General features: G+C 38.7%; 1 protein-coding gene across 7 annotated transcripts in view; it reads left to right on the top strand.

Annotated features, from left to right (window-relative positions):
• Nucleotides 1–27,649, top strand: part of MRE11 (MRE11 double strand break repair nuclease) — a 74,245-nt gene that overhangs the window by 12,452 nt on the left and 34,144 nt on the right. For all 7 annotated transcript variants that reach the window (XM_081543861.1, XM_081543860.1, XM_081543859.1 and 4 more), the window contains exons 5-13: nt 531–618; nt 1,940–2,081; nt 5,650–5,764; nt 10,064–10,249; nt 10,946–11,117; nt 13,782–13,862; nt 17,771–17,897; nt 20,848–20,948; nt 22,267–22,440. In XM_081543861.1, the coding sequence (XP_081399987.1) occupies nt 531–618; nt 1,940–2,081; nt 5,650–5,764; nt 10,064–10,249; nt 10,946–11,117; nt 13,782–13,862; nt 17,771–17,897; nt 20,848–20,948; nt 22,267–22,440 (1,186 nt within the window). The remainder of the gene's footprint in view (nt 1–530; nt 619–1,939; nt 2,082–5,649; nt 5,765–10,063; nt 10,250–10,945; nt 11,118–13,781; nt 13,863–17,770; nt 17,898–20,847; nt 20,949–22,266; nt 22,441–27,649) is intronic.

The following is a 27,649-nucleotide window of genomic DNA, read 5'->3' as shown; positions in this document are numbered from 1 at the left end:
GTATTTATTTGCTTTACAGGTATAAGATATTTTTGCACAGAAAAAGTAGAAATTGCTAGTGTCATTTCCTCTGAGAAGAGGAGCTTGGTGACTACGGACAGGAGTATTGTGAAAATTTGTCATACAAGTAGTGAGTGAGAGAGCTGGAATTTTTAATCAAGGTCTTTTGTATTCCAGAGTAGATGTGTTTCTTCCCCTCCCACTTCTACAATACAAATACAAACCTTACAAAAAGACTTTAAAAATTTTGAAAGCCTATTAGCTTACTATTCAGATAATCAAATCGTTCGTACAATTCACAAACAACATATACTGTAAGGTTTTCTTTTCAAGTGCAGTACTTTTGAGATCTTTTCAAACTTGAATTATTGCCTCTGATTGATTTTTTTTGTTAAAGCTCCAAACTAGTAGTCGTCTGCCAACTTAGATCATCCAGTTTACCTGTAACTGTATTAAGTGTTTGGAGGAGGATAATGGAGGAAAGAGCTTCTGTCTGTTACAGAAACTTCTCTCTTTCTTTCTTTTTTAAGGTTTCCATGGGTGAACTACCAAGATGGCAATCTCAACATTTCAATTCCAGTGTTTAGTATTCATGGCAATCATGATGATCCCACAGGGGTAATTATTGTGTTCTTAAAGTTTGTTGAAATTTTAGAAATTTTCCATTTGTCTATGGGAAGCATTCTTCCACTTCTTCCCAGCAACTTTTAGTCAGATTGACTCAGAGATTCAAATTGACGTTTAATCACTCATATAGGCTTTTATACTGCTTTTTAGATACATTAAAAAATCTGAGATAATAATTGATGTGTGAGATACGCTTTTATTTCTTGAGTGCCAAAGTTAACAATAAGTAACCAATAGAAGGAATAACATTTAGAAATAAATAAATGTTGGGAATAACCTAATGTTTTATAATGCTTTACAGATTATCTGGTGCTTTTATCAGAAATCTCACTGTAGGAAATAATTGTTTCATGAACAGTTTTAAATCTAAATTAGATCATCTTATTTTGTTTGATAAGGAAGTACAGACCATCTTCAGCTTATGATGGCTCGACCTAAGAGTTTTCAACTTTACAATGGTGTGAAACTGATATGCATTCAGTTGAAACTGAATTACGAGTTTTGATCTTTTTTTGGGCTAATGATTTGTGGGAAGATATGCTCTTGTGATGCTGAGTAAAGACAATGAGGCCCAGCTCTCAGTCAGCCACCCTAGCACAAGGGTAAATAGCTGCCACACTTACAACCATTCTGTATGTGTACGTACCAAACAGCTATTCTGTTCTTCACGTACAGTAGATTATCCAGTAAATACAAGATACTCTGTACTTTACTGTAAAATATTTATACTTTTTCCCAACTGTAGGTTCATATAAGTGTTCTGAGCATGTTTAAAATAGGCTAGGTTAAGCTATGATTTTCAGTAGATTAGGTACTTTAACTGCATTTTTGACTTACAGTATTTTCAATTTGCTATGGATTTATTGGTACCTAAATCCACTGTAAGTCGAGGAAGATCTTTATTATTTATTTAATAGGGATCCTAAAATAATCTCAAAATATCTTTTTTTTTTTTTCTGGTCATTTATATATTATAAATCACTACTTAGCTAGTCTTTTTTTCCTCACCTCTTGAGAGGTCTGCTTAATATGACAAATAACTGATTCTGTAGCTGATTTTATTTTTCAGTGGACAAGACATGATAAGTTTTGATGAAACATTAACTTTGCATTTAGCATGTGATTCTGTTCACAGTGCTAGAAAAAAGGATAGCACATACTTTACTATTGTAATCTTGTTTTGACAAGACACTATGTTAATCTAGGTTTTTATACCTGCTATACAGAATATACTTTTAATAAGTAATAACATGATATGCAGATTATTTACTTTTAGATATACATTAATATTCTTTGAAAATATTTTGCATAGGCAGACGCACTCTGCGCCCTGGATGTTTTAAGTTGTGCTGGATTTGTCAATCACTTTGGACGTTCAATGTCTGTGGAGAAGATAGACATTAGTCCAGTTTTGCTTCAAAAAGGAAGCACAAAAATCGCTCTATATGGCTTAGGTAAGATGGCTTTATATTACTATTTATGTTGATAAATGTTTAATTGTTTAAGCAACTAGGAAATCAAATTCTGGAGTTTACTTTGTTGCTGCTTGGAAGGAAGTGAGGCAAATCTAATTATTCCTTATGGGTGACTTTAAAAAATGATACAGGGTTTTGGTGGACATTTTTTATTATTTTATAGGCACCAATATGGTAAAGAATCTGCAGTGCAGGAGACCCAGGTTCAATCCCTGGGTCGGGAAGATCCCCTGGAGAAGGGAATGGCTACTCACTCCAGTATTCTTGCCTGGAGAATTCCACGGACAGAGGAGCCAGGTGGGCTACAGTCCATCTGGTTTTAAAGAGTCAGACATCACTGACCGACTGATATTTCATTTCATTTCAATAGTCCTTGAGATTTAATAGCAGTTTCGATGAAAAAATATTTTTCCCTTAGTATCTATTGTTTATTTTTTCTTTCTTTTTTTCCTTTTAGACTGAGACAAGAATCCTGAACATCAGAAATGTAGAGTAATTTAGAAAAACTGCATTTTGATATTTTGGAAATCTTTGAAAGGTTTAAAGTTTCACTGTCCAATACAGTAATCATGTGGATATCAGGCACTAGAAAAGTGGCTAGTCTAGATTGAGTCATGCTATAAGTATAAAATACATATTGGATTTCAAAGACTTAGGAAAAAATGTAAAATACCTTACTCAGATATTGGGTTAAATAAAACATATTAAAATTAATTTCACCTATTGCTTTTACTTATTTTAATGTGGCTACTAGAAAATTAAAAAATTACATATTTGGCCCATTTTGGTGGCTCACATGTTATTTTTATTAGTGTTAGTTTAGAGCTGTCATCTACAATGCTCAGAAAATTTGCTTTATCAACTTATGTAGTTTATTTAGTTTCCAGCAGGTAGAAGCTGTTTGCTAGGCTTTATTACATGTGAGTGGAAGACTGTTTTTATGTTTGTTGTTCGTCAGTCGCTAAGTTGTGTCTGACTCTTGCGACCCCATTGACTTCAGCACGCCAGGCCCCCATGTCCTTCACTGTCTCCTGGAGTTTGCTCAGATTCATGTCCATTGAGTAGGTGATGTTATCTAGCCATCTCATCCTCTACTGCTCCTTTCTTTTGCCTTCAATGTTTGCAAGCATCAGGGTCTTTTCCAATGAGTTGGCTCTTCGCATCAGGTGGCCGAAGTATTGGAGTTTCAGCTTCAGCATCAGTTCTTCCGATGGATATTCAGGGTTGATTTCCTTTAGGATTGACTGGTTGGATCTCCTTGCAGTCCAAGGGACTCTCTAGAGTCTTCTCCAGCACCACAGTTTGAAAGCATCAATTCTTTTGTGCTCAGCCTTCTTTATGGTCCAGCTCTTACATCCATACATGACTACTGGGAAAACCATTTTCAGCATGCATTCAGAGTGTATTTTTTGTGTCTTCATTTGGTTAAGTTCAGTTTGATATTTGTTATATGAATACAATAGTTTTATTGTTTTTGATGTGTATCATTTAGTCGCTAAATCGTGCCAGACTCTTAGTGACTCCATGGACTGTAGCCCACCAGGCTCTTGCATCCATGGAATTCTCCAGGCAAGAACACTGGAGTGGGTTGCCATTTCCTAAAGTATTATAAAAATTATACTTCATGTTAAACCAGTTTTAAAGTACCCCAAGGGAAATTGAGAAAAAAATCACACTGTATCTAATCTCAAAATAATTTTCATTATTTTTTGAGTAATTTTAGTAAAATATAAGCCTTAGTACTCATTTCTCTTTGTATATGTTTTTAAAGAATAATTAAGAGTAATTATGTATATGTTTTTAAAGAATAATTAAGATGGGTGGTTTATTTAAATACTTTCTGTAGGAAGTGTAGCATCTTTGCCCAGGTTACATAATTTTGCCAACAAATAGAAAAGCATCATGGCAATCTCTATTTTAGAGATACAGAAGATGAGATCAAAATATTGTGTCTGATTTTTGCAAGTGATAGAGCAGGAAGTAAAATACACTTAAAAAAAAACTACTGATATTTTAATCACTGTAACGTTAGGGATCATATCTGAAGAAAATGATTGATCCTCACACTTTCAGACCAAGGATAGACCCCATTATGCCTTAGTCACTGCCAGAAGCAAACTGCTTCAGTCATCCCTTTTTCCCCCAAGCTCTCATCTCATCCTGTTCTGTTTTCCTTAACTGGACTCAGTCTCTACCTTCCAGTGGCTCCTCTCACCCCAGCTCTGTATACGCTAGAGCCCTTTTTAGTTAGCAGACTCTTCATATCATCAGTCTGAATGCTGCCTGTGCTCTGCCACTCTCAGTGAAACTGGCCCACGAGATTCCTGTGTCCTGTGCGGTTTTCTCCTGGCCTCTCACAGGCTTTAGGCCGGAGGGGCTGGAACACAAGTCCCTGTTCTCCTTGCTTCCAGCTGCCACCCCCTGTCCTTCCTTTTCAGACACCCTTGAAGCTAACTGCCAACCGGTAAACTGCCCTTTCCATTACCTCAGTTTTCTTACCTGCTTACCTTCCAATTTTGTCAATGTTCTCAGTGCTTCAGCAGCTAAGTAGATCAACCTTCTAATGCCCTGAATTTTCATGTCTTGCCTCTTTTGTCCCAGTCATACATTCTACCATCTATTTCACTGGCAGCACTGGGAGCTCTCTTTGGAAGCCAGACCTCTTCTAGCTCTTACACTTCTACAGCACTGGCTTTTCTTCCCAGGCCTTCCCTGATCACTCCATGAAGTCGTAACCGTGTCCTCCCACTGATAATCACCTTCTTAGCATCCTGACTTTTTTCCCTTTTATAGTATTTAAAATTATAATTTGCATGTTTATTTTCATTGACTTCTAATAGACTAAGATGATCCTTTGGGGAATTAGGAAGAGTTATTTAAAAGTCATTAAGTTATTTAAAACACACTATTTTTATTTAAAAGCGTAATATACATAAAACTATTATTTTTAAGTACATTTTAAAATCTCATCCCTTTTAATGTCACTTCCTGTGTATTTTACAATGTATATGTTAGATCAAAAGTACACATAGAAGAAATAGAGTAGAAAACAATATTATTAAAAATTTTAATAAGACTATAAGCATAGAAAACAGATTTTTATTCTACATTTTCTAGATTTTGAAGGTGTGTATGCTTGACATGGAAAACATTCTTTGAATGCAACTAACTGCTCAGCAGGTTTCCCCAGTGGCTCAGCCGTGAAGACTCCCCCTGCCAGTGCTGGACACTTGTAGGAGACTCGGGTTCAATCCCTGGGTCGGGAAGACCCCCTGGAGGAGAAAATGGCAACCCACTCCAGTATTCTTGCCTGGGAAATCTCACGGACAGAGGAGTCTGACGGCCTACAGTCCATGGGGTCACAAAGAGTCTGACACGACTGAGCGACTAAACAACAACTGCTCAGCAGCTGTCAGGCATGAACTTGGAACATTTTCATTTGTGAATAATGATATCAGATTTCAAATATCTAATAGGAAAATGAGATACTCAGAGAAGCACGTAATTTAGAAGCAAACCTTTTAAAATAATGTAATGTCTATTTCAGGATCCATTCCAGATGAAAGGCTCTATCGAATGTTTGTCAACAAAAAAGTAACAATGTTGAGACCCAAAGAAGATGAGAACTCTTGGTTTAACTTATTTGTGATTCATCAGAACAGGTAAAAGTTTTGTCTCTGAAAATTCTTGAGTCAAATGTTGAGGTTCCCCAAATCTCTGTTTCTAAGCTTACCTATTTTAGCAAAGGGCTCCTTATTCTTTGAAAGCTGTCAGTGCAAGATCAGGCAAACTTAGATATGCATTGTGTGACTGCATCTTGAAATCGTTTTCAATATATATTCATACTTATTAATACAAACAAATATTTCTAGCATATGGGTAAGGTATACCAAAAACCGTAAAATGAATGCTCCTAAATTCAGAAGGAAGTGGAACATGAGCAGTACATTACCCCATGCCCTTTTCTGACCCTATATTTTTCCACATACTTTAGAGGGAAGCACTATCTTCACTTTTTACTTAATCTGTCTATAGCTTTCTTTATTGTTCAGTTACACACTTACAATGAGTCGTCTTCATTTGGTTTTGGTATAACTGGAACCATGCTTTATATTTTGCAGTTGGCTTATTTTTGTTCAGCAGTATGTTACTTCAAAGTGAAAGTGTCAGTCACTAGTCGTGTCTGACTCTTGCGACCCCATGGACTGTAGCCTGCCAGGCTCCTCTGTCCATGGAATTCTCCAGGCAAGAATACTGGGGCTGGTAGCCATTCCCTTCTCCAGGGGATCTTCCTGACCCAGGGATCAAACCCAGGTCTCCTGCATTGCAGGTGGATTCTTTACCACTGAGCCACTAGGGAAGCCCTGTGTTACTGTGATTCATTTTGCTGCTTAATAGCATAACTTATTTTCACTGATGTATACATTTCAACTTTTTCTCCTGTTGATGAGTGTTTTGTTATTTCCAGATTTTTTTTAATCTTTTTGTTAGGAACATTCTTTTTTTTTTTTTTTTTAAGTATATGTGCTGCTGAAGTGAGCATAGGAATATTCTTATACATCACTCCTGGTACATATATACAGGTGTTTTTCCAGAATATTAAATACAGGTAGATCAGCACTTTTTTGTTGGTAGTTTTAAGAAATTTAATCTACTGGCAGGGTGCAAGGTTGATTGAAAGAGAGATTTGAAGAAACAAGATTTATTATGTGATAATTATAGTAAAAAAGTGTGAGATGGTAACAATGGTGCAGTGAAATGATACATAAGGAACAAAGTTGAAAAGTTATTGAAGAAGAATCTGAAGGGATTTGGGGCCTGATTGTATAATTTCTTCTTATTATTATTAAATAGTATCATTTATTGAAGAGATATTTATTGACTGTAGAATACTCTGGTACTTATCCATCACTAGTACTCAGTGAAAGAAAGGTTTTAGGCTGCAGTGTTATGTTGCCTTATGTATACTCTTGAATAAACACTGTGAGTTTCAAAGGAGGAACAGGCCAGGGTTTTGATATGTGTGGTTTCCATGTAATAGACAGGGAGTTTGTTGCTTCTCTTGCTGAGGGCTTCCCAGTTCTGCTACACTTTCTGCTTTCCCCAAGTAGGGATAAGTCAGAAGGAACGGTCATAAGCCATTCCATACCAAAATGAGAGGTGGAGTGGCAGCATTGTTGAGGGGAATGGGTAATATAATGTTGGTATGGCTGGTTGCTGTTAATGGTGATGTTAATAATATTGATCATTCGATTAAGGTGGTGTAAACCAGGTTTCTCCACTGGAAAGGTCACATCTTCTACTTAGTAAATATTTTGGGAAAAATACATTGAGACTATGAATATCCTGTTTCCCCTTAAACTTTGGCCCACAGACTTTAGAATCCACTGGTGCATCTTGTTTCCAGTAATTAATGCTGTGGTGGTGTTTGTGACTCTTTTAATTTCCCTTATTCTTTCTATAATTATTGACTGAAAGTCTTCTGTTAGGAGAATTTGTCATTCTCATTTATTTACTTATTCATTCCATTAATTTATTTATGTTACTGTAGACTCTAGATGTTTATTTTATTCTTTGAGGTATAATCCAGTATCATCAGTTTTTGTTGTTGCTTACTTTGTTTCTACTCTGACCATTGAGAGCTTTTTTATATTGGTTTGTGTGCTCTTTCAGCAAGCCCTCTTCCATTTGAGCTGTGTCATTAACCTTCCAGTCCTACAAGACGCTCCAGGCTCCTCTTGTGTTTTTCTCCCAAGCCCTGGAATCAACTACTTCTCCAAGGAGCCCTGATTGCTTTCATCAGAGAGTGGTATTTAGAAACCCAGATATGGCCACTAAGTGTGCTTATTGCTACTGCAGGTCTCCATAGCCCTCATGACTAGAGTTAAGGAATATATGTATATTTACTAATCCATGCATACATGTCTGTATGTATAAATGTGTTTGAGCAAACTCCCGGAGATGGTGAAGGACAGGGAAGCCTGGCGTGCTGCAGTCCATGGGGTCGCAAAGAGTTGGACACGACGGAGCGACTGAACAACAGATATATGTGTTTAAAAAAAAAAAACACCCCAGTGCAAGTTCATACTGATTCGAATCCAGCCCTACAGGTTCATTTTTGTCTTCTCCCTTATTTGAGACTTCTTTTTCTAATAGAAACCTGGATTGTATCAACTTTATGTTTACTTATTTTTTTAATCTTAATTCACATATAAAGTAATTTCAAAATTGAGAAAATTTGCCAGCTAGGATTCAGTGTTTGTATATTATTTTAGTCCATAGCCTTACTATATCTAGTAAAAAAACACCACTTTCTAAAGTTACTTAGGTCAATTCCTTTTCCCCTACCCCTTCATTGTGGTCATAATGGGTTTTTTTGGTAATGCTGTTAGGGTCATTTTTCACCTTCAGCATTCTTACATACTTCCTGTTTTCAGGGTAAGTATGTTTTCAAGGTCTTGTGAAAAAAAAACATTTTCTCTTATTGAGCAAGAATTTTTGAGCCTTTTACATTTTACTTTATTTCCTATTTGTTTCTGTATGTTGATCAGTTTTCTTTTTCTTGCAGCAAAGAAGGTAAACCCTAAACAGATTTTGTCGTGCAAAATATTTCCACAAGGATGTTCTAATCAGCTTCTAGGTCATAAGTCAAAGTCAACCCACCAGCGTAATTCTCCCTTTTCCACTGCTCCATGAAGGCACACTTACATCATGTTTTATTTGAGTTATTCTGCATCTCTTCAGTCGTTGTGATACCATTATACATTTTTTACATAAAAGTGTTTTTTCACATAAACATTCCTAGATACATGAGCTTCTTTGATTTCACTTCCTGCTCTTCCCTGCAGCTACATTGGTTCCCTTGCTGCTCTTGAATTCACTGGACACATTCCCATGTCAACGCCTTTGCCATCAGTTCCTCCCTCTGCCTAGGTCTCAGGCATTCCTGGTCCCTCATCTCCATTCTCTGCTACTTGTCTCCTGTCAGAGAGGCCTTTCTGGACCACCCTATGTATAGTAGCCTCCCTTTTACATGTAACTTTTCCCTTTATTTTTCTTTATAGCACCTATCACTATCTGACAAAACTTTATATAAAAAACATAGATGTATATATGTATGTGTGTGTGTGTATGCATATACATGAACATGTTGTGTTATTGCTGGTTTCCCCCATTTGAGCAAGGACTTTGTTCATTGCTATGTCTTCAGGATCTAGAAGAGATCTGGGAAACCTGACACATAATAGACACTCAGTAAATGTTTGCTGAATGAATGAATGTCGGCTTGCCTCAAGTGAATGCTGGTTGAAGTAGTTGGACAGTTGTACTTAAATTCCCAGTGATGTAAATCAGTATTATGGAAAATTTTTTTCTTGTCTTCCTTTCTTTGGGTTTTCAAATATCTTTTAATAATAGCAGCTAAGCTAGGTACAAAATAAGGGTTTGGAAATCACATTAATGCAATATTTTGTTTAATATTGAAAACTCTTATCACATATAAGACTGACATTCTCATTATTTTAACCAGTAAAAGAAACATGTTAAAAATGATGGGACATATTCAGAGATTTGATTTTATTTTCTAAAGCTGAGGTTAAATTCACATCATCTTCTGTTTTCTGTTTGGTGTACACACAGACCAGTTTGTAGGTTTTCACTCTTTTTAGAGCTCATGCTCTCTGGCTCTCCCACAGGGAGAGTTACTCCTGTCTGCCTTTAGTGGCCCATCTCTCTGTGTAGCATTGACCGCTTTCTCTTTGGGGGCTTTTACTTGTCTGTGTCCTGCAAGCTTGTAAACCTTTTGAGATTAGGAATTGGATATTATCTTCGTATCCCCAACCCCTTGAACACTTTCTAGCTTACAGAAGGGATGTAATAAATCTTTAGCGACTGGAGAAAGACTTATGAAGTTTTTTATCCCTGGACATTTATAATACTTGTTTTTAAAAATCTTGGCATAGGAGTAAACACGGAAGTACCAACTTCATTCCAGAGCAGTTTTTGGATGACTTCATCGATCTTGTTATCTGGGGCCATGAACATGAGTGTAAAATAGCTCCAACCAAAAACGAACAACAGCTCTTCTATGTGTCACAGCCTGGGAGTTCAGTGGTCACTTCTCTTTCCCCAGGAGAAGCTGTAAAGAAGTGAGTAATGATTATATTTTCCAAACCAAGTTTTAAAAATATTTGCTATAATAATCTGACCATCTCATAGGCTAAAAGTACTGATAGTGCTGTTACTTACATGATAAATTTGTTTATAAAGACTGATCATTCCATATATTGTTACTGTTTTCCCAAATTTTAAGCTGTTTTCAGCAGGAGAAGACCCCAGTGGTATTAATGATTTTGCTGTTCATTAGGCCAATTCAAAGCTAACATTTTTTATTAATTAAGATTTAAGTTAGAATGCTATAGGAAAGTTGATGGATTAGTAGATTTTATTCTGGGGAAGAAGAATGTTTACATTTTTTTCCTGTGATATAATATTAAGATCAAATTACTAAAGGTCTTCCCTGGTGGTTCATTGGTTAAAAATCTGCCTTGCAATGCACGAGACACAGGTTTGATCCCTGGTCAGGGATCTAAGATCCCATATGCCACAAAGCAACTAAGCCTAGGCGCCACAACTACTAAGCGTTGCATGTCACAACTGGAAAGTCCCCAGCCAAATAAATAAATATTAAAAAAAAAAAAAACAGATCAAATCATTAAACATTTTTTAAGGAGGGGAGGTTGTAAGGATTTTGTAGACATTAACAAATATGGTAGTTTTGATGTGCACATCTTCCTGAGGAAATTTACAATGTGACTAGGCTTTCATTTCCCTCCTCATTTCAGACACATTGGTTTGCTGCGTATTAAAGGAAGGAAGATGAATATGCAGAAAATTCCTCTCCGCACAGTGAGGCAGTTTTTCATGGATGATGTTGTTCTGGCTGATCATCCAGACATTTTTAACCCAGATAATCCTAAAGTAACCCAAGTCATACAGAACTTCTGCTTGGAGAAGGTAATTCTTCTAGATAAAGGTCAATAAAATCTATTTTAGTTGAGAGGTTAGTTACATTGAATTAAATACTTCAGTAGACTAGAGGGAAGACATTATATTTGCTATATTCTCATGAAATCTTTAAGAAACCACTGTTTGGTAAATGAGTTTAGGCATATCGAAGGTTTTTTTTTAGTCTTTGAGATGGAAGAATGTTACATATAGAAGAGACTTTAAGCCCCCCTCCCAGATCCTTTCCTCCTTCTCAGAGACGTATGTATAATCACTTTTTTCTTTTTATCCTGATTTAATAACTTGTTCATTTTATTAATGAAAGTAGTGACTGACTGAGGAATGGCAGGATACTGTGGTACATGAGGGGAACCTTAGCCTAATAGTCTCCCTCACACATCCTTTCACCCTGAAATCTACCTCCAGATAAAATCTTGAAAGGTGTCTGCTAGGGCTTCCCTGGTAGCTCAGCTGGTAAAGAATCTGCCTGCAGTGCAGGAGATCCTGGTTCAATCCTGGGTCAGGAAGATCCCCTGGAGAAGGGATAGGCTACCCACTCCAGTATTCTTAGGTTTCCCTGGTTGCTCAGATGGTAGAGTCTGCCTACAATGCAACAGACCTCAGTTCAATCCCTGGGTTGGGAAGATCCCCTGGAGGAGGTCATGGCAACCCACTCCAGTATTCTTGCCTGGAGAATCCCATGGACAGAGGAGTCTGGTGGGCTACAGTCCATGGGGTCACAAAGAGTCAGACATGCTTGAGTGATTAAGCACAGCACAGGGACCATGTCACTTCAGTGTGAGTCCTATACCTTCTCCCATAGAGACCATCCCTAAACCTCTGCAGAATTGCTTGAGCCACTTTGAAGTTGGATGAATGCGTTTGATAATATGGAACTTGACATCTTAATACAATAAGTCTCCTACACATGAACCTTTAAGTTGCAAACTTTGAAAGATGTGGACATGCGTTTGCATGTCCCATCACTTAAGTTAGTTCCGTGTCTGGTGTGCATGTCCTGCATGCATCCTCTGCAAGTGGCTGTACTCTGGTGTACTTTACTGTATTGTACTGTATAGTGGTCTTCCCTGGTGGCTCAGCAGTAAAGAATCTGCATGCGATGCAGAAGACATGGGTTTGAGCACTGAGTTGGGAAGGTCCCCTGGAAAAGGAAATGGCAAGCCACTCCAGTATTCTTGCCTGGAGAATCCCACGGACAGAGGAACCTGGTGGGCTATAGTCCATGGGGTTGCAAGAGTCCGACACGACTTAGCGACTAAACCACCACAACCGCTGTATAGAGTATGGTAGTACAGTATCTTTATTTCATGCTGAAGAATGTCTGGAGGGAAGCGTAAAAGCAGCAGTGATGTGGCTGGTGCCGTTGTACTTTTCAAAGTGCTACGCTTAAGATTAAAAATGTTTTCTTTATTTTTTGTGTTTGTTTTTACGTATTATTTGTGTGAAAAGTATTATAAACCTATTGAGTGCATGTGTGCCAAGTCTCTTCAGTCGTGTCTGAGTCTTTGCAACCCTTTGGACTGTAGCCCGCCAGGCTCCTCTGTCCATGGGATTCTCCAGGCAAGAATACTGGAGTGGGTTGCTGTGCCCTCCTCCAGGGAATCTTCCTGACTGAGGGATCAAACTTGCATCTCTATGTCTCCTGCATTGGCAGACGATTTCTTTACTACTAGCACCAGCTGGGAAACCTATTACAGTACAGGATTATGTAGCCAATTGTGTTAGTTGAGTACCTAGGATAACTGTTGGACTTACGAACAAATTACTTACAGATTTGCTCTTGGAACAGAAGTCACTCATATGTAACATTAATTGCTGACACTTACTCAGTTCTTACTCTGTGTATGCTCTTCTGCTTTGCATTTTATTCTCATGAAAAGCCTGATGATGATGATAATTGTCACTGCTATTCATCGCTTGTATATTCTGGACACTGTTGACAGCATTTTGCATTTAATCCACTTAGCAATGCTATAGGACGATTAGAGTCTACCATCCACATTTTATAGAAAGAGGAGCTGAACCTTAAAGTGAGGCAAACGTGATAACCACTAAACTGTGGAAACGCCCACTGGAGCTGAACCTTAAAGTAACTCACCCAATGTCACAACTTTACTAGCAGCATGTAACTCACATAACTGAAAAGTTTAGGTTTGCTGGTTTCAAGATGACCAGACCCAGAAACTCAAATTAAGATAGCAGGTCCCTCTGTCTCTGTTTGCGTGTTTGTTTAGTCCTGTGCCACCCAGTCCTATGGTTTTTATCTTAAGCTTCACTATAAGGAAGGCTGTGCTGTGGTAGCCCACAGACTTAATATTGTCTTTACAGCTGAAAGAATCATTTTTTTCCCCAGTGGTTCCAGATAAACCCCTTAAACATTGAGTTTCCGTGGACTGAGGTTGTGTACTTGTCCCTGAACCCGACCTCTGAGGCGAGGGAGATGGAGAATGAGTGAGTGGATTGTCCCGGCCTACTCAGGGAGCACAGGGTCTTTCAGCCTTGGCATAGCTGACAGTTTAGACTGGGAAACACTTTGTTGTGGGAACTTGTTCTGTGCACAGTGGATTTTTACAAGTCCTCTCTGACCTTTACCACTAGATGCCAGCCAGCAGTCCCTCTTCCCCCTAGTCATGACAATATCTTTATTTTGAGGTTGAAGAAATGCTTGAAAATGCAGAACGGGAACGTCTGGGAAATTCTCGACAGCCAGAGAAGCCTCTTATACGACTGCGAGTAAGTCCTATTTAGATGAATTCAGCTTTATTGATTTTCAGAGGAGAGTTTTGTACAGTTTACATGAATTTTTTTTTTTTTTTGGTAAAATAGCGAAGAGAGTACGTATAGTAAAAAGAGATATCATCATTGGTGAAGAAAATAATATAGTAGCCAGCATTTGATTTAATTGTAGTTTCATTCCTTTTTATAAACTTTTTCTTTTATATTGGAGTATGCTGCTGCGCTAAGTTGCTTCTGTTGTTCCAACTCTGCGCGACCGCATAGGTGGCAGCCTACCGGGCTCCTGCATCCATGGGATTTTCCAGGCAAGAGTACTGGAGTGCGTTGCCATTGCCTTCTCCGATATTGGGGTATAGCTGATTAAGAATGTTGTGATAGTTTCAAGTGAACAGTGAAGGGACTCAGCCATACATATATGTGTTCTCCCTCAAACCCCCTCCTATCCAGGCTGCCACATAACATTGGGGAGGTTCCATGTGCTATATATACAGTAGGTCCTTGTTGGCTATCCATTTTAGTTTATTCTGATAGGTTTGATGTTTTTGTGTTCTTGCTTCCCTCATTTCTAAATAGTCTTGAGTTGAACAGGTGCTGTGCTCTCTGACTTCATTGCTTGCTGCTCCCTGCTCTCCCCTCCTTCCAGGCACTTGGACTTCTTGCAGTGCCTCAGACATATCAGACCCGCTCACTTCCTCCAGGTCTGCTCACATGTCACCCAAGTAGTCACCTCAGTGGACCCCAGCCTGATTAAGATTGTAACCCCCTGGCCCTCTCTCCAGTACTACTGATTTCACTTACCCTTCTCTACATCTTCTTTTTCTCCCCACAGCATATCCTCCTGAACCACGACATCCAATTTATTTATTTATTTTGGTTATTGTTTGTCCTCAGCTACCAAACTATCTGCTCTACGGAAGCATGGAACTTTGTGAATCTTGTTAACTAATGTAGCCAAAGATCCCAGATCATTCCCTGGCAATTGCACGTGCTTGATAAGTACGCAGCAAGAACTTACATTTCAGTTAGAAAATTCTAAGAAATCGAAGTGTTTCCTGTGCCTCTAAACCTGCTGATCTTTTGCATCATGATATTCACAAATAATAACAGACTTTTTTTTTTCATCCCTGTGCCTTTCCCTTTTAGCTTCTAGCTTTTCTTATTTTTTCCGCCCAAAATAGTAATACATTGTCTATTTGCTCATATAACAGTCTCTTCCTCAGTCCACTATAATCAAGGCTGTGACACCACCATCTCAGATGGAAAAGGCAACCTTCAATTGTCAAATCTAGTAGATTTTTTTCATCTTACTGAGTCACTCTTTGGCATTCTCTTCTACAAGTTTTCTTTGTCCCTTCCTATATTTTAGTAAGTCCTGGGTCCAGTCTAGGCATATGATCACCTATAGAATGATGGCTCCCAAATTTTGACCTACCCCTGAGACCTCCTTGTTGGAGTCCAAGAGTCCTTCTAAAGCCTTGTACCTGAGTCATGGCCCTCAAACGGCAGCAGCACTGGCATCACCTGGGAAATTCTTAAAAATACAGAATCTCAGGCTCCATATTAAACCCACTGAATTGCATTTTAACAGTATCCCCCAAAGATTTATATGCACATGAAAATTTGAGAAGCCCTGGGGCGTACAAGATGAAGGTAAACCGGACAGTCTAGAGTCAGACTGTCTGGTTTGGTTCCGGCTCTGTCACTAGCTATGTGACCTTGAGCCACTGGGTCTCTTGTCCCTGGGTGTGTACTTCTAGATCTGAGTGAATTCTCTCCATCTCGTTGTCATTGCTGTAGCTGAGCCCAGATGCTCTCTTAGCTGGCCTGCAGCTGCAGCTTCCTTCCTGACTCTGCTCCAGTTTCCTCCTGGCCCCACCTCTAGCCTCTCCAGACTAATGCCAACACTCTTTCTAAAATATGATCTTGCATGCTTTTCCTGCTGAAAACGACTTAATGACATCCCAGCTCTTAATAGGAACGAGTCTAAACTCTCATGTGGCATTCCAGACTTGACATGATCTGGTCTAAACCCACCTCTTTGCTTCTACCTCGTTTCCTGCCAGCACTTCCTAGACTCCGTTTCTGACTGAAAGTTGCTGTTTTCTAGGCCTAGTGGAGTTTATTTCACTCTTTCGCACGTTTGCTCACGCTGATCCTGCTGCATGGGATGTACTTTTCTTCTTCTGAAATAATCCCCTTTAATACTCACTTAAGCTTCCCTCTTCAACAGAAACCTTTCTTGACATCCCGTCAGAATCGCTACTTCTTCGTGTCCTCAGTCTCCTCTGTACATACTTCTTACAGCACTATTCAGGTTCTGCTTGCAGCTTCTTCTTTACATAGTTTGTCTTCCTTGCCAGCTTGTTAGTTTCTTTCCAACCAGGATGCTGTTTTATTTATGTTATATCTGGCCCTTGACAGAGTACTTAGACGTTGTGGACACTTCAGTAAAGTTTGCTTAGTGAATAATTTTGTAAAGTTTAGAAGCAGAAAATTACAAATAAAACTAGACTAGAGTTCAGTTGTTAAAAATGTGTTTCGGGGAGACCCCCTAGCTTGAGCATTTCGCATTTTCTGGTTTAGAACATGACAGCTGTAGAGATGGTTTGTCTGGGAAATAGAGACATAACTGCTTTGAGGGACCCACACAGGTCTCTTGATCAGGGCAGAAGCACCATATTTCTCATCTATGTCTGCCTGATATTATTAAAACCAATCAGACTTAAATTGGAAATTGGTGTTCCTTTTCCCAAACACATTACTAACTCATTAATGAATAAAAGAAGAAATATTTTCTTGTAGGGAGTATTCCAAAAGTACATTGTATTGGCTAGATGAACCTCATCGATTCATTAATTCAGTGAACAGATGTGTATTGAGTTATTGAGTGCCTTCTTTTCTGCATGTGAGAGTGAGGGGTGGGCAGTGATGAATAAATAGACAAGGCTTATAGGAGGTGGAGGTGTGAGGAGAGAAAACAATAAACAAATAGCAAATATGTGAGCAGAATCTTAGCTAGTGCTAAGTGTGACAGAGAGTATAAGTGGGGTGGAGGTTAGGAGTAGTCTGGAAAGGCTGGTGTTGTGGTACAATGCTGATTCCCAGAGCATCCTTTGAGAACAGCTGGTTTAGGAAAATGATTGTATCTGTTAGGAAGAGATGTAATGTTTTTCTTTGTAAGGGGCTTGGTGCCATAAGAGAAGTCTTTAGGAAAAGCCTGCGTTGAGAACCATTGTTAGTTCTAAATAGAAATCGTGAGCCCTCTTGTACCTGCAGTTTCGTTATCTGCAGATATGGAGGGCTGATTGAACTGTGCCATTTTATACAAGGGACTTCAGCATCTGCAGACTTTGGTGTTCCCAGCCAGGGGTCCTGGAATCAATCCCCCTGAAATACCAAGAGATGACTGTCCCGTGTTTTGAAGGTGATCATTTCTCAAAGGTCACAGACTTGCTTCTTTTCCTCCATGATTTTCCCAGCGTTTGTCTGATGTGAAAGCTTATCCTTATGTTATAAACTAATTAATGAATGCATCTAGTGCCAGCATTCTATTTGCATATCTGTTTTAAAAGTTTAAGAAAACTTGTTTAGAAATTTCACGTCCTTTTCAGATGATATTCCTGGTTCCTAGACTGTTGGTTTTACCATGGGGAGATACAGTAATTTTGACATTGTGGGAATTCTTGCTGTACTTTGATTCCATCAAACAATGTTTTGCAGAAGCATAAACCTTTGAAGCTTTATTTTTTCATAGAATAAATGGTGTAACATCATCATGATCTTTAAAATGAATTGTAGAACATTAACATACAGTACTAACTTAAAAGTCTTACCCATAAATACTGCAATTGGTGCTCTGTTGTTTGCTACCCTTTGTAACTTTGTAACTTGTTCTGTATTTCCAGGTGGACTATAGTGGAGGCTTTGAACCATTCAGTGTTCTTCGCTTTAGCCAGAAATTTGTGGATCGGGTAGCTAATCCAAAAGACGTTATCCATTTTTTCAGGCACAGAGAACAAAAGGAAAACACAGGTAAGCTGGTTATCTTTTTTTTTAAGACATTTTTAGAAACTTTCTTTTTAAGGGATATTTTTGGCCACGCAGGGTCTTCGTTTCTTTGCCGTTTTTTCCCTAGGTTTGGCGAGCAGGGGTGACTCTGTAGTGGGGTGTGGGAGCTCCTCATTGCTGTGGCTTCTCTGTTGCGGAGTGCGGGGTCCTAGGGCACCTGCGCTGCAGCAGCTTCAGCAGGGGTCTCAGTAGTTGCAGTTCCCAGCTCTAGAGCACATGCTCAGTAGTTGTGGTGCATGAGCTTAGTTACTCTAAGGCAAGTGGGGTTTTCCCGAATCAGAGATCAAACCCAAGTCTTCTGCATTGGCAGGCATTTTCTTTACCACTGAGCCACCTGTGGTAAATTTGATCCCAGGGTCAGGAAGACTCCCTGGAGAAGGAAATGGTAACCCACTACGTTATTCTTGCCTGGAAAATCCCATGGACAAAGGAGCCTGGCAGAGGAGTCCATGGGCTCACAAAGAGTCCGACACAACTTAGTGACTAAACGCACATGCATGCAGGCAAAAATTAGATAGCAGTTGCTTGTAAACCTGCGGAAATCAGTGAAGTAATGATGGATTTCATAGTTTTTTTTAAACATGCGGCTGATTAACAACACATACCTTATAGATTTAGTGTTTACATATCTATTATTTACTATATATTCTTAGTATTCAGAGAATATGCTCTCTAATTTTACAGTACTAAATTTCAACTTCATAGCGTATGTGATTTAAGATTCCAGTCTTAAGAGATGTCTGAGACTATTAAAAAGATATATACTTAAGGGCTTAAGTTTGATGTTTCTGATGATCAGATAATTTCCAGTTAAGTTTCGTGAAAACTAATTGCCTTTATTTTAGCATTTATCAGAAACAGGTCACCCAACTGAAGTAGTGCTTCTTCATAAGAGATATTGGTCCTTGTAAATACAGGAGCTCTTCTCCTTAGAGCTATTGAGTCAGCACTTTCATGGAAAAACATGTCCCTTGTTGACACATACACCACATTGGTTTTTATTAATTCTGATTTAGTGGGCTTCTGTTCTCAGAGTTAAATTGTGATCAAAATGGTGTGTACTGTTAATTCAGCCTGAAATAGTCATTGGGATATTTAAATGGAGCTCATAGAATACTGTTTTAGAGGAAAACAATCCATATCAGAGAATTGTTTTTATGTATTAATTTTAGCTAGTTATTGATGATGATTTACTTTAATCATTCATCCATATCAATTCCTTGGAGTTTTATTGGTACAGCATTTGTGAGAATATGGAGTTCAGAACTGGTTCCTTATTTTGCTTGAGTTTCATCCATAAACAGTTTTGTTCTGATGATCCCTTTTTGCTTAAACATTAATTGCCGAATGGAAACAATGACCCTTTCATATATCGTATTGAAAGCATGAAATTGTTTGTTGTTTTGGCCAGCTCTGCTACTTCAACTGTGTGTGTGAAATCATGCAAATCGCTTAATCTCTCTGATGTTTAGTTTTCTTGTCATCAAAATTAGGATAATAACTGCACCTACCTCATAGTACTGTTGTGAGGATTAGATGATATACTGTGTGTAAATGGTCTTAGCATAGTGTCTGGCGTAGTGAAATGTAGTAACATATTTATGAAGTAATATTAATTCTCCCATCTTGAAATTCAAAAAGGATTTCTATTCACTTGTCCTCACTGCTTTGCAATAGGCATGCTGAACTTTGTGCCTTTTTATCCTGTAAGCCATGACATAAACTTTCCCCTCTGCCTAAAATATTTTTTCTTTCTCTTTTTTTGCTTAGTGTATCTTACACATTCTGCAAGTCTTGAGTCAAATGATAACAGCATTTGCTATCTGCACATTATTTTCAATCTTCTTGGGGAAGAATTAGTTCATTTCTTCTTGGCATGTCATATTTTTTGTTCTCTGTTGTAGCACTTACCACCTTATATTGTAATCATTAGCTATTATGGGCTTTCTCCTATCATTTTATTATTGTATTTTCCACACCATGTCACATACCTGCTGGACAGTTAATATTCTTTTTCCCTGACAGAGGTTATGAGCAGAGCCTATGTTTTTTGACTTCTTACCCAGTATTCTTTTCACTCTGTACCTGCTGTTTTTTTGAGACAACCATCCTGTGTAAGAAGGCAGCAAAACTGCTTTACTACACATACTTCCCATTTGTCTCACAGAATATTAAACAGATATGTGCTTAAGGGCTCAGATTTAACTAATAATTTTTGCTGTTCCATCAAGGATATTCTTAAGTGAAACAGGCTGTTTGCTTTGTCTTGTTTTGAACTGTGAATACGAGGTGATGACTATTAGTAGAACTCAGAACCACTGCCTTCACTCATCCCAAGACACTGGCAGTTTTACCCAGGGCTGCTTTTATATCATCAGTGGAAGTGGCAGTACCGTGGAAAAGGTAAATGTCTTCATGTGACTGTTGAGCCACTGAAGCAGTATGGGGGACTCCCAGAGATCGGCAGACCACCTCGAGGGCCAGGAGACGTGCTGCTTGGAAATCAGGAGAAGTAGAGGCCTGGGGGGAAAGACTCTCGAAACTAGCAAAAATGCCATGTTTTTGTCTCAAAATTTACTATGTTGAGCAAGCTGACAGTTGATAAAGTTTGGCCGTACCTCCTCCACTGACAGGAATGTGCAGTGAATTTGGGTACTTTAACTAAGGTGTGTGTATGTTCTTAGTTGTGTCTATGGACTATAGTCTGCCACAGATTTCAGTCTGTCTGTGGGATTTTCCAGGCAAGAACAGGGAGTGGGTTACCATTTCCTTCTCCAGGGGATCTTCCTGACCCAGGGATTGGACCCACGTCTCCTGCATTGGCAGGTGGATTCTTTACCACTGAGCCACCAGGAAGGCCCCAACATTAAAATAGAAACTGTTATTGGTTTTCTCATGGATGTCTTTTTTCTAGGAGAAGAGATCAACTTTGGCAAGTTCATCTCAAAACCCTCAGAAGGAACAACACTAAGGGTTGAAGACCTTGTAAAACAGTATTTTCAAACTGCAGAGAAGGTAATTTCTTAATTACAGTTCTCCATTTGAATTATTGGTGATCTTATAATAACATTTCTATTTAGGATATGTATAATTGACAGTTTAAACAAAATGAATCCTCAGAATGTTTCCATGAAGTAAGTAGGGCAATCAGTTACATTCCTTTATAGTTATTATATATCAAGAAAAATAACTGCTTAATTAATGTTAGTTATTAGCACATGATTATTGTGTATTATTGTTGCTGTTGTTATCCTCTTTCTTTTTATCTCTGCTACATAAGTCTGAATCTGGGATTTAATTTTCTTGCATCAGGATGTAATTTCAGAATTACTTTATTATATAGCCACAGGAGGGTGACGCTACTCTTATTATCATGAGTGTATGCCATTTTGAGATCCTCTGATTATGTTGCTGCTGAAATAAATTTCTGTAAACTTAGTGGTTTAAAACAATGCAAATTTATTATCCTAACAATCTTGTAGGTCAGAAATTGACTCTCCTCCCTGGACTAAAATTAAGGTATTAGCAGGGCTGTGTTTCTTTCTGGAAGCTGTAGAGGAGAATTCATTTTCTCAACTTCTCCAGCTTCTGGCTGTGCCTGCCTTACTTGGCTCAAGACCCCTTCTTCCATCTTCAAACCAAGCAACATTGTATCTGCCTTGCTGTCTTTCCCCAGATACATCTCTCTGACTCCCTTTTGTGTCCCACTTCCGCTGTGAAGGCTGCTTGTGATGATACAGAGCCCACCCAGATAGTCCCTGCTCGTCTCCCAGTTTTGTATCCAGCTGAATTTCAATCTTAATTCCAGTTGTAACCTTAATTCTCCTTTGCCATGTGACATATTCATGGGTTCCAGAGGTTAGGATGTGGACATCTTTAGGGGGGCGACTATTCTGCCCTGGAGAAGGAAATGGCAACCCACTCCAGTATTCTTTCCTGGTAAATCCCATGGACAGAGGAGTCTGATGGCTACAGTCCATGGGGTCACAAAGAGTCGGACACAACTGAGCAACTAAACGGCAAACAGTTCTGCCTGCCACGCTAGTCAACCTAATCTGACCCTTAGCTCCCATTTCTGCACTCTGTGTCCTAGCCACTCAGGCACCTCTGTTTTCATAGGTCCTGAGCTCGACTCCCGTTTCCTGTTTATACTTTGCTGATTTGGGCCCTTAATATTTATCAGTAGGCTCAATTACCGTCCTTTGTTTTCTTTTGCTTTGCTTCATTAACTAAATAGCTTTTTATTCTGTAATTTTCCTTGCTCGTATAGAATTGTTTTGCAGGGAAAATACTACTTTCTGCATCAGAAAATACTGTTTTCTGTCTCTTACAGAACGTACAGCTCTCACTTCTAACAGAAAGGGGAATGGGTGAAGCAGTACAAGAATTTGTGGACAAGGAAGAAAAAGATGCCATAGAGGAATTAGTGAAATATCAGTTGGAAAAAACACAGCGATTTCTTAAAGAACGTCATATTGATGCCCTAGAAGATAAAATTGATGAAGAGGTGAATAATTTGGGGTGGAAAATCTAATATTTAGATAGTCTTTCCTTAAGAGTAGCTCTGCATTTCTTCTTGGTACATCACTACTTCTCTGATTTGTTCAGTTTCCTCATCTATAAAATTGAGATCATAAAATGAGGATTAAATTATAAAATGTCTAATAAGTGTCTAGAACACAGTCTCAAAAATGATTGATACCTAATGAATGCTAAGTGCTTTAAAATGAACCTCATAGGGTGAAAATGTCTACTTACTCAAAATTTTTAGTAAATTTTGATTGAGATTTTGAATTTCACTTAGAAAATGCAGTTCCTGTAAGCATAAAAGCAAAGGAAAAGCTCTTTAGATTTGACTACAAAGAAATTTTGAATGTTTGCATGTCAGATTGTCAAAAAACAAAATTAGAGGGTACTGACATGGAGAAAATACTTGTATGTGGGCAGAGTAAGAAGTTAATATTCTTAATATAGTGTTAAAGGGCTCTTATAAATCTTAAGAAGATTACTAAACGTTTCAATAGAATAATGAACAGAGGACCTGAATAAGTGGTTCACAAAAGAAATACAAATGGCTAATAAGCATATGAAAATGGTATTTAACCTATGATAATCAAAGAAACTCAAATTAATTTTTTATTTGTCAAAGTAGCAACAATTTGTTAAAGATATTTAGTACCCTGCTGGTAGCAGTATTGAGTTTGAACAGCTGTACTATAAAGCATTTTGGCAGTGTATGTCAAAAGGGTTAAGATTTGCCCTTTAACTCAGCCCTAGAAAGTTTTCTTGAGACAATAATGAGATAGAGATTTGAATGAGGTGTAATTTATCTCAGTGTAATGCAGGGGAGAGGTCAGAAATGTTTTGGTAAAATAAATGTTGGCACATAGATAGTATAGAATACTATGTGTGTGTGCCAAGTCACTTCAGCCGTGTCCAACTCTTTGCAACCCTGTGGACTAGGGCCCTCCAGGCTCCTCTGTCCATGGGATTCTCCAGGCAAGAATACTGGAGTGGGTTACCATGCCCACCTCCAGGGGATCTTCCCTATCCAGGAATTGAACCCATGTCTCTTGAGTCTCCTGCATTGGCAGGTGGGTTCTTTACCACTGGTGCCACCTGGAATGCCCATATAATACTATGCAGCTATTAAAAATTATACTTTAAGAACATGCAAAAGTATTTTCAGTGTTAAGTGGGAAAAGAATTCCAAAGAGGTAAAACTATACACAATGTGATCCCAATTATTTTTATTGTCTATGTGAATATGTGTATGTGTGTATGCAAAAAATGTTCCAGACATTATCAATGGTTATTTCAGGTAGTAGGATTATAAGGGTTCATTTCCTGTGTTTTCCAAATTCCCTCTAAGCAGAAGAACAAAATGTTATTTTTAAAACTCATTCCACTTGACTTATTTTTTGCTTTTAATTATTAAGCATAATTCTTTTAAAGCCTAATGATGTCAACTAGTATACAACCAGTAATATTAAATGCCAGGTACTTTCACAGGGAAGGCAGATAATTCACACTTTAAAACCCCTTATTCTGTGATTCTGGATGTGTTAGGTTCATAAATTTTTAGCATGGGTAATTTTCTCAGTTAAGTGCCATAAATATAATATGACCATCCCCCACTAAATGTAAAATGCAAAACTATAAAACTCCTAGGCGATAACGTAGGAGAACCTAGATGACCTTGTGTATGGTAATGACTTTTTGGACTCAACAACAAAAGCATGATTCATGAAAGAGGTAATTGATAATCTAGACTGCATTAAAATTTAAAACTTTTCCTCTCCAAAAGACTGTAAAGAGAATGAGAAGAGAAGCCACAGACTGGGAGAAAATAGTTGCAAAAGAAACATCTGATGAGGGATTATTATCTAAAATATGTGAAAATCTCTTAGAATTCAACAATAAGAAAATTTTAAAAATCCAGTTAAAAAATGGACCAGAGACCTTAACAGACCAAGATAGACTATTGACAAGTGAGCATATGAAAAGATGCTCCACATCTCATGTCATTAGGGAAATGAAGCTACTACACACCTATCGAAATGGCCAAACTCGTGAACACCAACAGCACCAAATGCTGGTGAGGCCATAGTGCAACAGGAACTCTTACATTGCTAGTGGGAATGCAGAATGGTATAGTCACTTTGGAAGACAGTTTGGCAGTTTCTTATAAAAGCAAACACACTCTTCCCATGCTCCTGAGCAATCATGCTCCTGAGCAATCATGCTCCTTGGTATTTACCCAACAGAGTTGAAAACTTAAGTCTAAACAAAACCCTGCACGTGGTATTTATAGCAGTTTTATTCATAACTGCCAAAACTTGGAAGCAACCAAGGTGTACTTCAGTAGGGAAATGAACAAGTGAACTGTAAAACATCTAGACAAGGAAATGTTATTCTGTACTAAAATGAAATGACCTATCAAGCATTTAAAAGACATGGAGGAACCTTAAATGCATATTACCAAGTAAATGAAGCCAATCTGAAAAAGTAACTTCATGTACTGAACATGATTCCTTACTGTGTAACATTCTGGAAAAGGTAAAACTATGACCTTAGTAAAAAGCTGTGGTTGGGCGGGGGTGGGGATGAGAAGATGAATAGATAGATTCACAGAGGTTTTTTAGAACAGAGAAACTACGCTGTATCGAACTAAAGTGGTGGATTATACATGTATCCGTTATACATTTGTCCAGCCTCATAGAATGCACAGTACCAAGAGTGAACCGTAAGGTAAATTCTGGAGTTTGGGTGATATGGAGCACAGAGTGTGGAGTGTCAGCTGAACAGTTCTGGTGGCAGATGTTGGTATTAATAGGGGAGGCTGTGCATGTGTGGGACAGGGTGTATGGGAAATCTAGGTAACTTCCTTTTAGTTTTGTTGTGAACCCAAACTGCTCTAAAAAAAATAAAAAAAACAAGCCCCCCTCCTCATACTCTACCCTCCAAAAGGACCATCCACACCTGGAGTGACATCATGACTTTTGACAGTCTGTCAAAAGAGAGAGAGAGAGAGAGAGTGTGTGTGTGTGTGTGTGTGTAGCATGGGGGCTAAACGTATGGACTGCAGACAGGATGACCTTACTTGCTATGGAACTGTCAGTGGGCTATTTTAATCTCTCTGCCTCAGTTTCCTTATCTGTGAAATAGGGATAATAGAACCACCATCAGAGTTGTTGTGAGGATTCAAAGAACACATGTCAGTCCTCAGCACACTGGCACATAATGTCTGCTCCACACTTTTTCCCTGATTCTCATTTCTCGTCTGTGAACGCCTCAGTGCTTTTGGTATATCATATGCCACCTGGAGTACTATTACATGCTATGCCAGCTTTTAAAAAACAATTATTTTTCCCCTTTTACTGAATCATAACAAACATGCTGCTATTTCTTTTAACAAAACTCTGGAGTCTAGATCTTATTTCCCTTTAGCTCTTACTCTGCTTCTTTGTTCATTTTTCACAGCAAAATTGTTTTCTATATTTGTTGCTCAGAATCTTTGCCTTCATTTTTCTCTTAAACCTGTTCATTCTGGGGTTTTGACCCCATCTTTCTAGTGAATTTACTCTGGTCAAAGTACCAGTGACCTCCAGTGCTAAATTCACTGTCCATTCTCCATCTTAAATCTCACTTGACCACTTCTTAAAGCCTTTTTTCCATGGCCTTTTAGGGCTCCATACTCTTCTGCTGTCTTCCCACCTCATTATCTGTGTCTTCTCAGTCTCTATTGATTCCCCTCACCTCTAACCCTCTTACATTGGAGTCTCCAGAATTCAGTCCTTTGACCCCTTCTTTATCTACACATTTCTTTTGTATTCTCATCCAACTTCCTGGCTTTAAATACCATCATCAGTTTGGTGATGACTTTTCAAAAGTCTAGCCCGACCTCTTCTGTCGACTCAAGTCTTCTCTAGTCAAGAGCCTACTAGACATTTCTACTCAGATGTTCAGTAGACCTCCTCAGCTTCCAACATTCCCAATCTGAATCACTGATCCTTAGCCCCTAGTCTACCTGTAAGGTTCTAGTGAAAGCACCATTCTTTCATTGCTCAGGCGATCAACCTTGAAGTCATCCTTGATTCCTCTCTCTCTGTCGCCTATATCCTGCCTGGAAATCCTTTAATTCTGCCTTCAGAATCTGTACAGATGTGACTGTTTCTCACCACCCCCATCACTATCAGTGGTGTAAGGCATGGCCATTTCTCACCTCAGTTACTCCTGTTGCCTCCACACTGGTCTCCCTGTTCTGCCCATGTTTCTTTTCCTCCACCCTCTGTTCTGTCCTCAGTTCCGCTGTTGGTGGTCCTAACGTAATTCAGATGAAATCACTCCTGCCAGAGAAGAAAAAATCCTTACAGTTGTTTCCAAGGCCTTACTAGATTTGGTTTCTGTAACTTCTTCAGCCACCTTTCTGCTCAAGCCCAGCATCCTCCTTGCTATTTCTTAAACATACAGTGTTTCTGCCCCATTGCCTTTGCATGTATTCTTTCTTTTGATTGGAATGATTTCCCCCAGGTACTTGGAAAGTTCATTCCCTACCTTTTCAAGTCCTTGCCACTTTCTCACTTTATTACCTTCTCAGTAGGCCTTTGATCATTCTGTAGCCTCTCCTTGGCACTCTGTCCCTCTTCCCACATTATTTCTCTGGGAGCACTTAACACCTTTTGCAAAAATTTCACAGGTTCATGTACTTGAAATAAGATTTTTATTTAAAGGCAGCTGGTACAGTACAGCAAGAGGAGGAGTATAGGCAGGCATTAGGGATCTGGGAAATACCAGACATCCACTTCTCTCCTTATATGCACACCGCAAACCCAGGACTGGACACCTGGCAAGATATGTGCAGAAGTTGACAGGGTTTTTTTTATGCCCCTCTGGTCACATAAGCCATGCTAACTGCTCATCCAGGTAGGAAACCATCAGTAAATCGGCGCTGGGGCTGCCAGAGGCTCCTCAGAGGTAAGGACAGAGTTTTCCCAGTCTAGCTGATCCCAGCTAGACTTGATCCCATACACCTTCTAAAATACAATATCGCTTATTTTGTTTCTGATTTTCTAACACACACAAACGTTGATTATAAGCTCCTTAAGGGCAGACTTTCTGACTCTTGTTTGTTGTTCTATTCTCCACCCCTACAGTAGTACCTGGTACATAGTGGCTTGGCTCAGTAAATATGTGCCAAGTAAATTATTAAATAA

This window comes from Giraffa tippelskirchi, chromosome 11, assembly GCF_054371585.1.
Source record: "Giraffa tippelskirchi isolate mGirTip1 chromosome 11, T2T-mGirTip1v1.2.pri, whole genome shotgun sequence".
In the NCBI taxonomy this organism is placed as follows: Eukaryota; Metazoa; Chordata; class Mammalia; order Artiodactyla; family Giraffidae; genus Giraffa; species Giraffa tippelskirchi.
The sequence above is the reverse complement of the archived record's forward strand: the minus strand, read 5'-3'. Positions and strand labels throughout refer to the sequence as shown.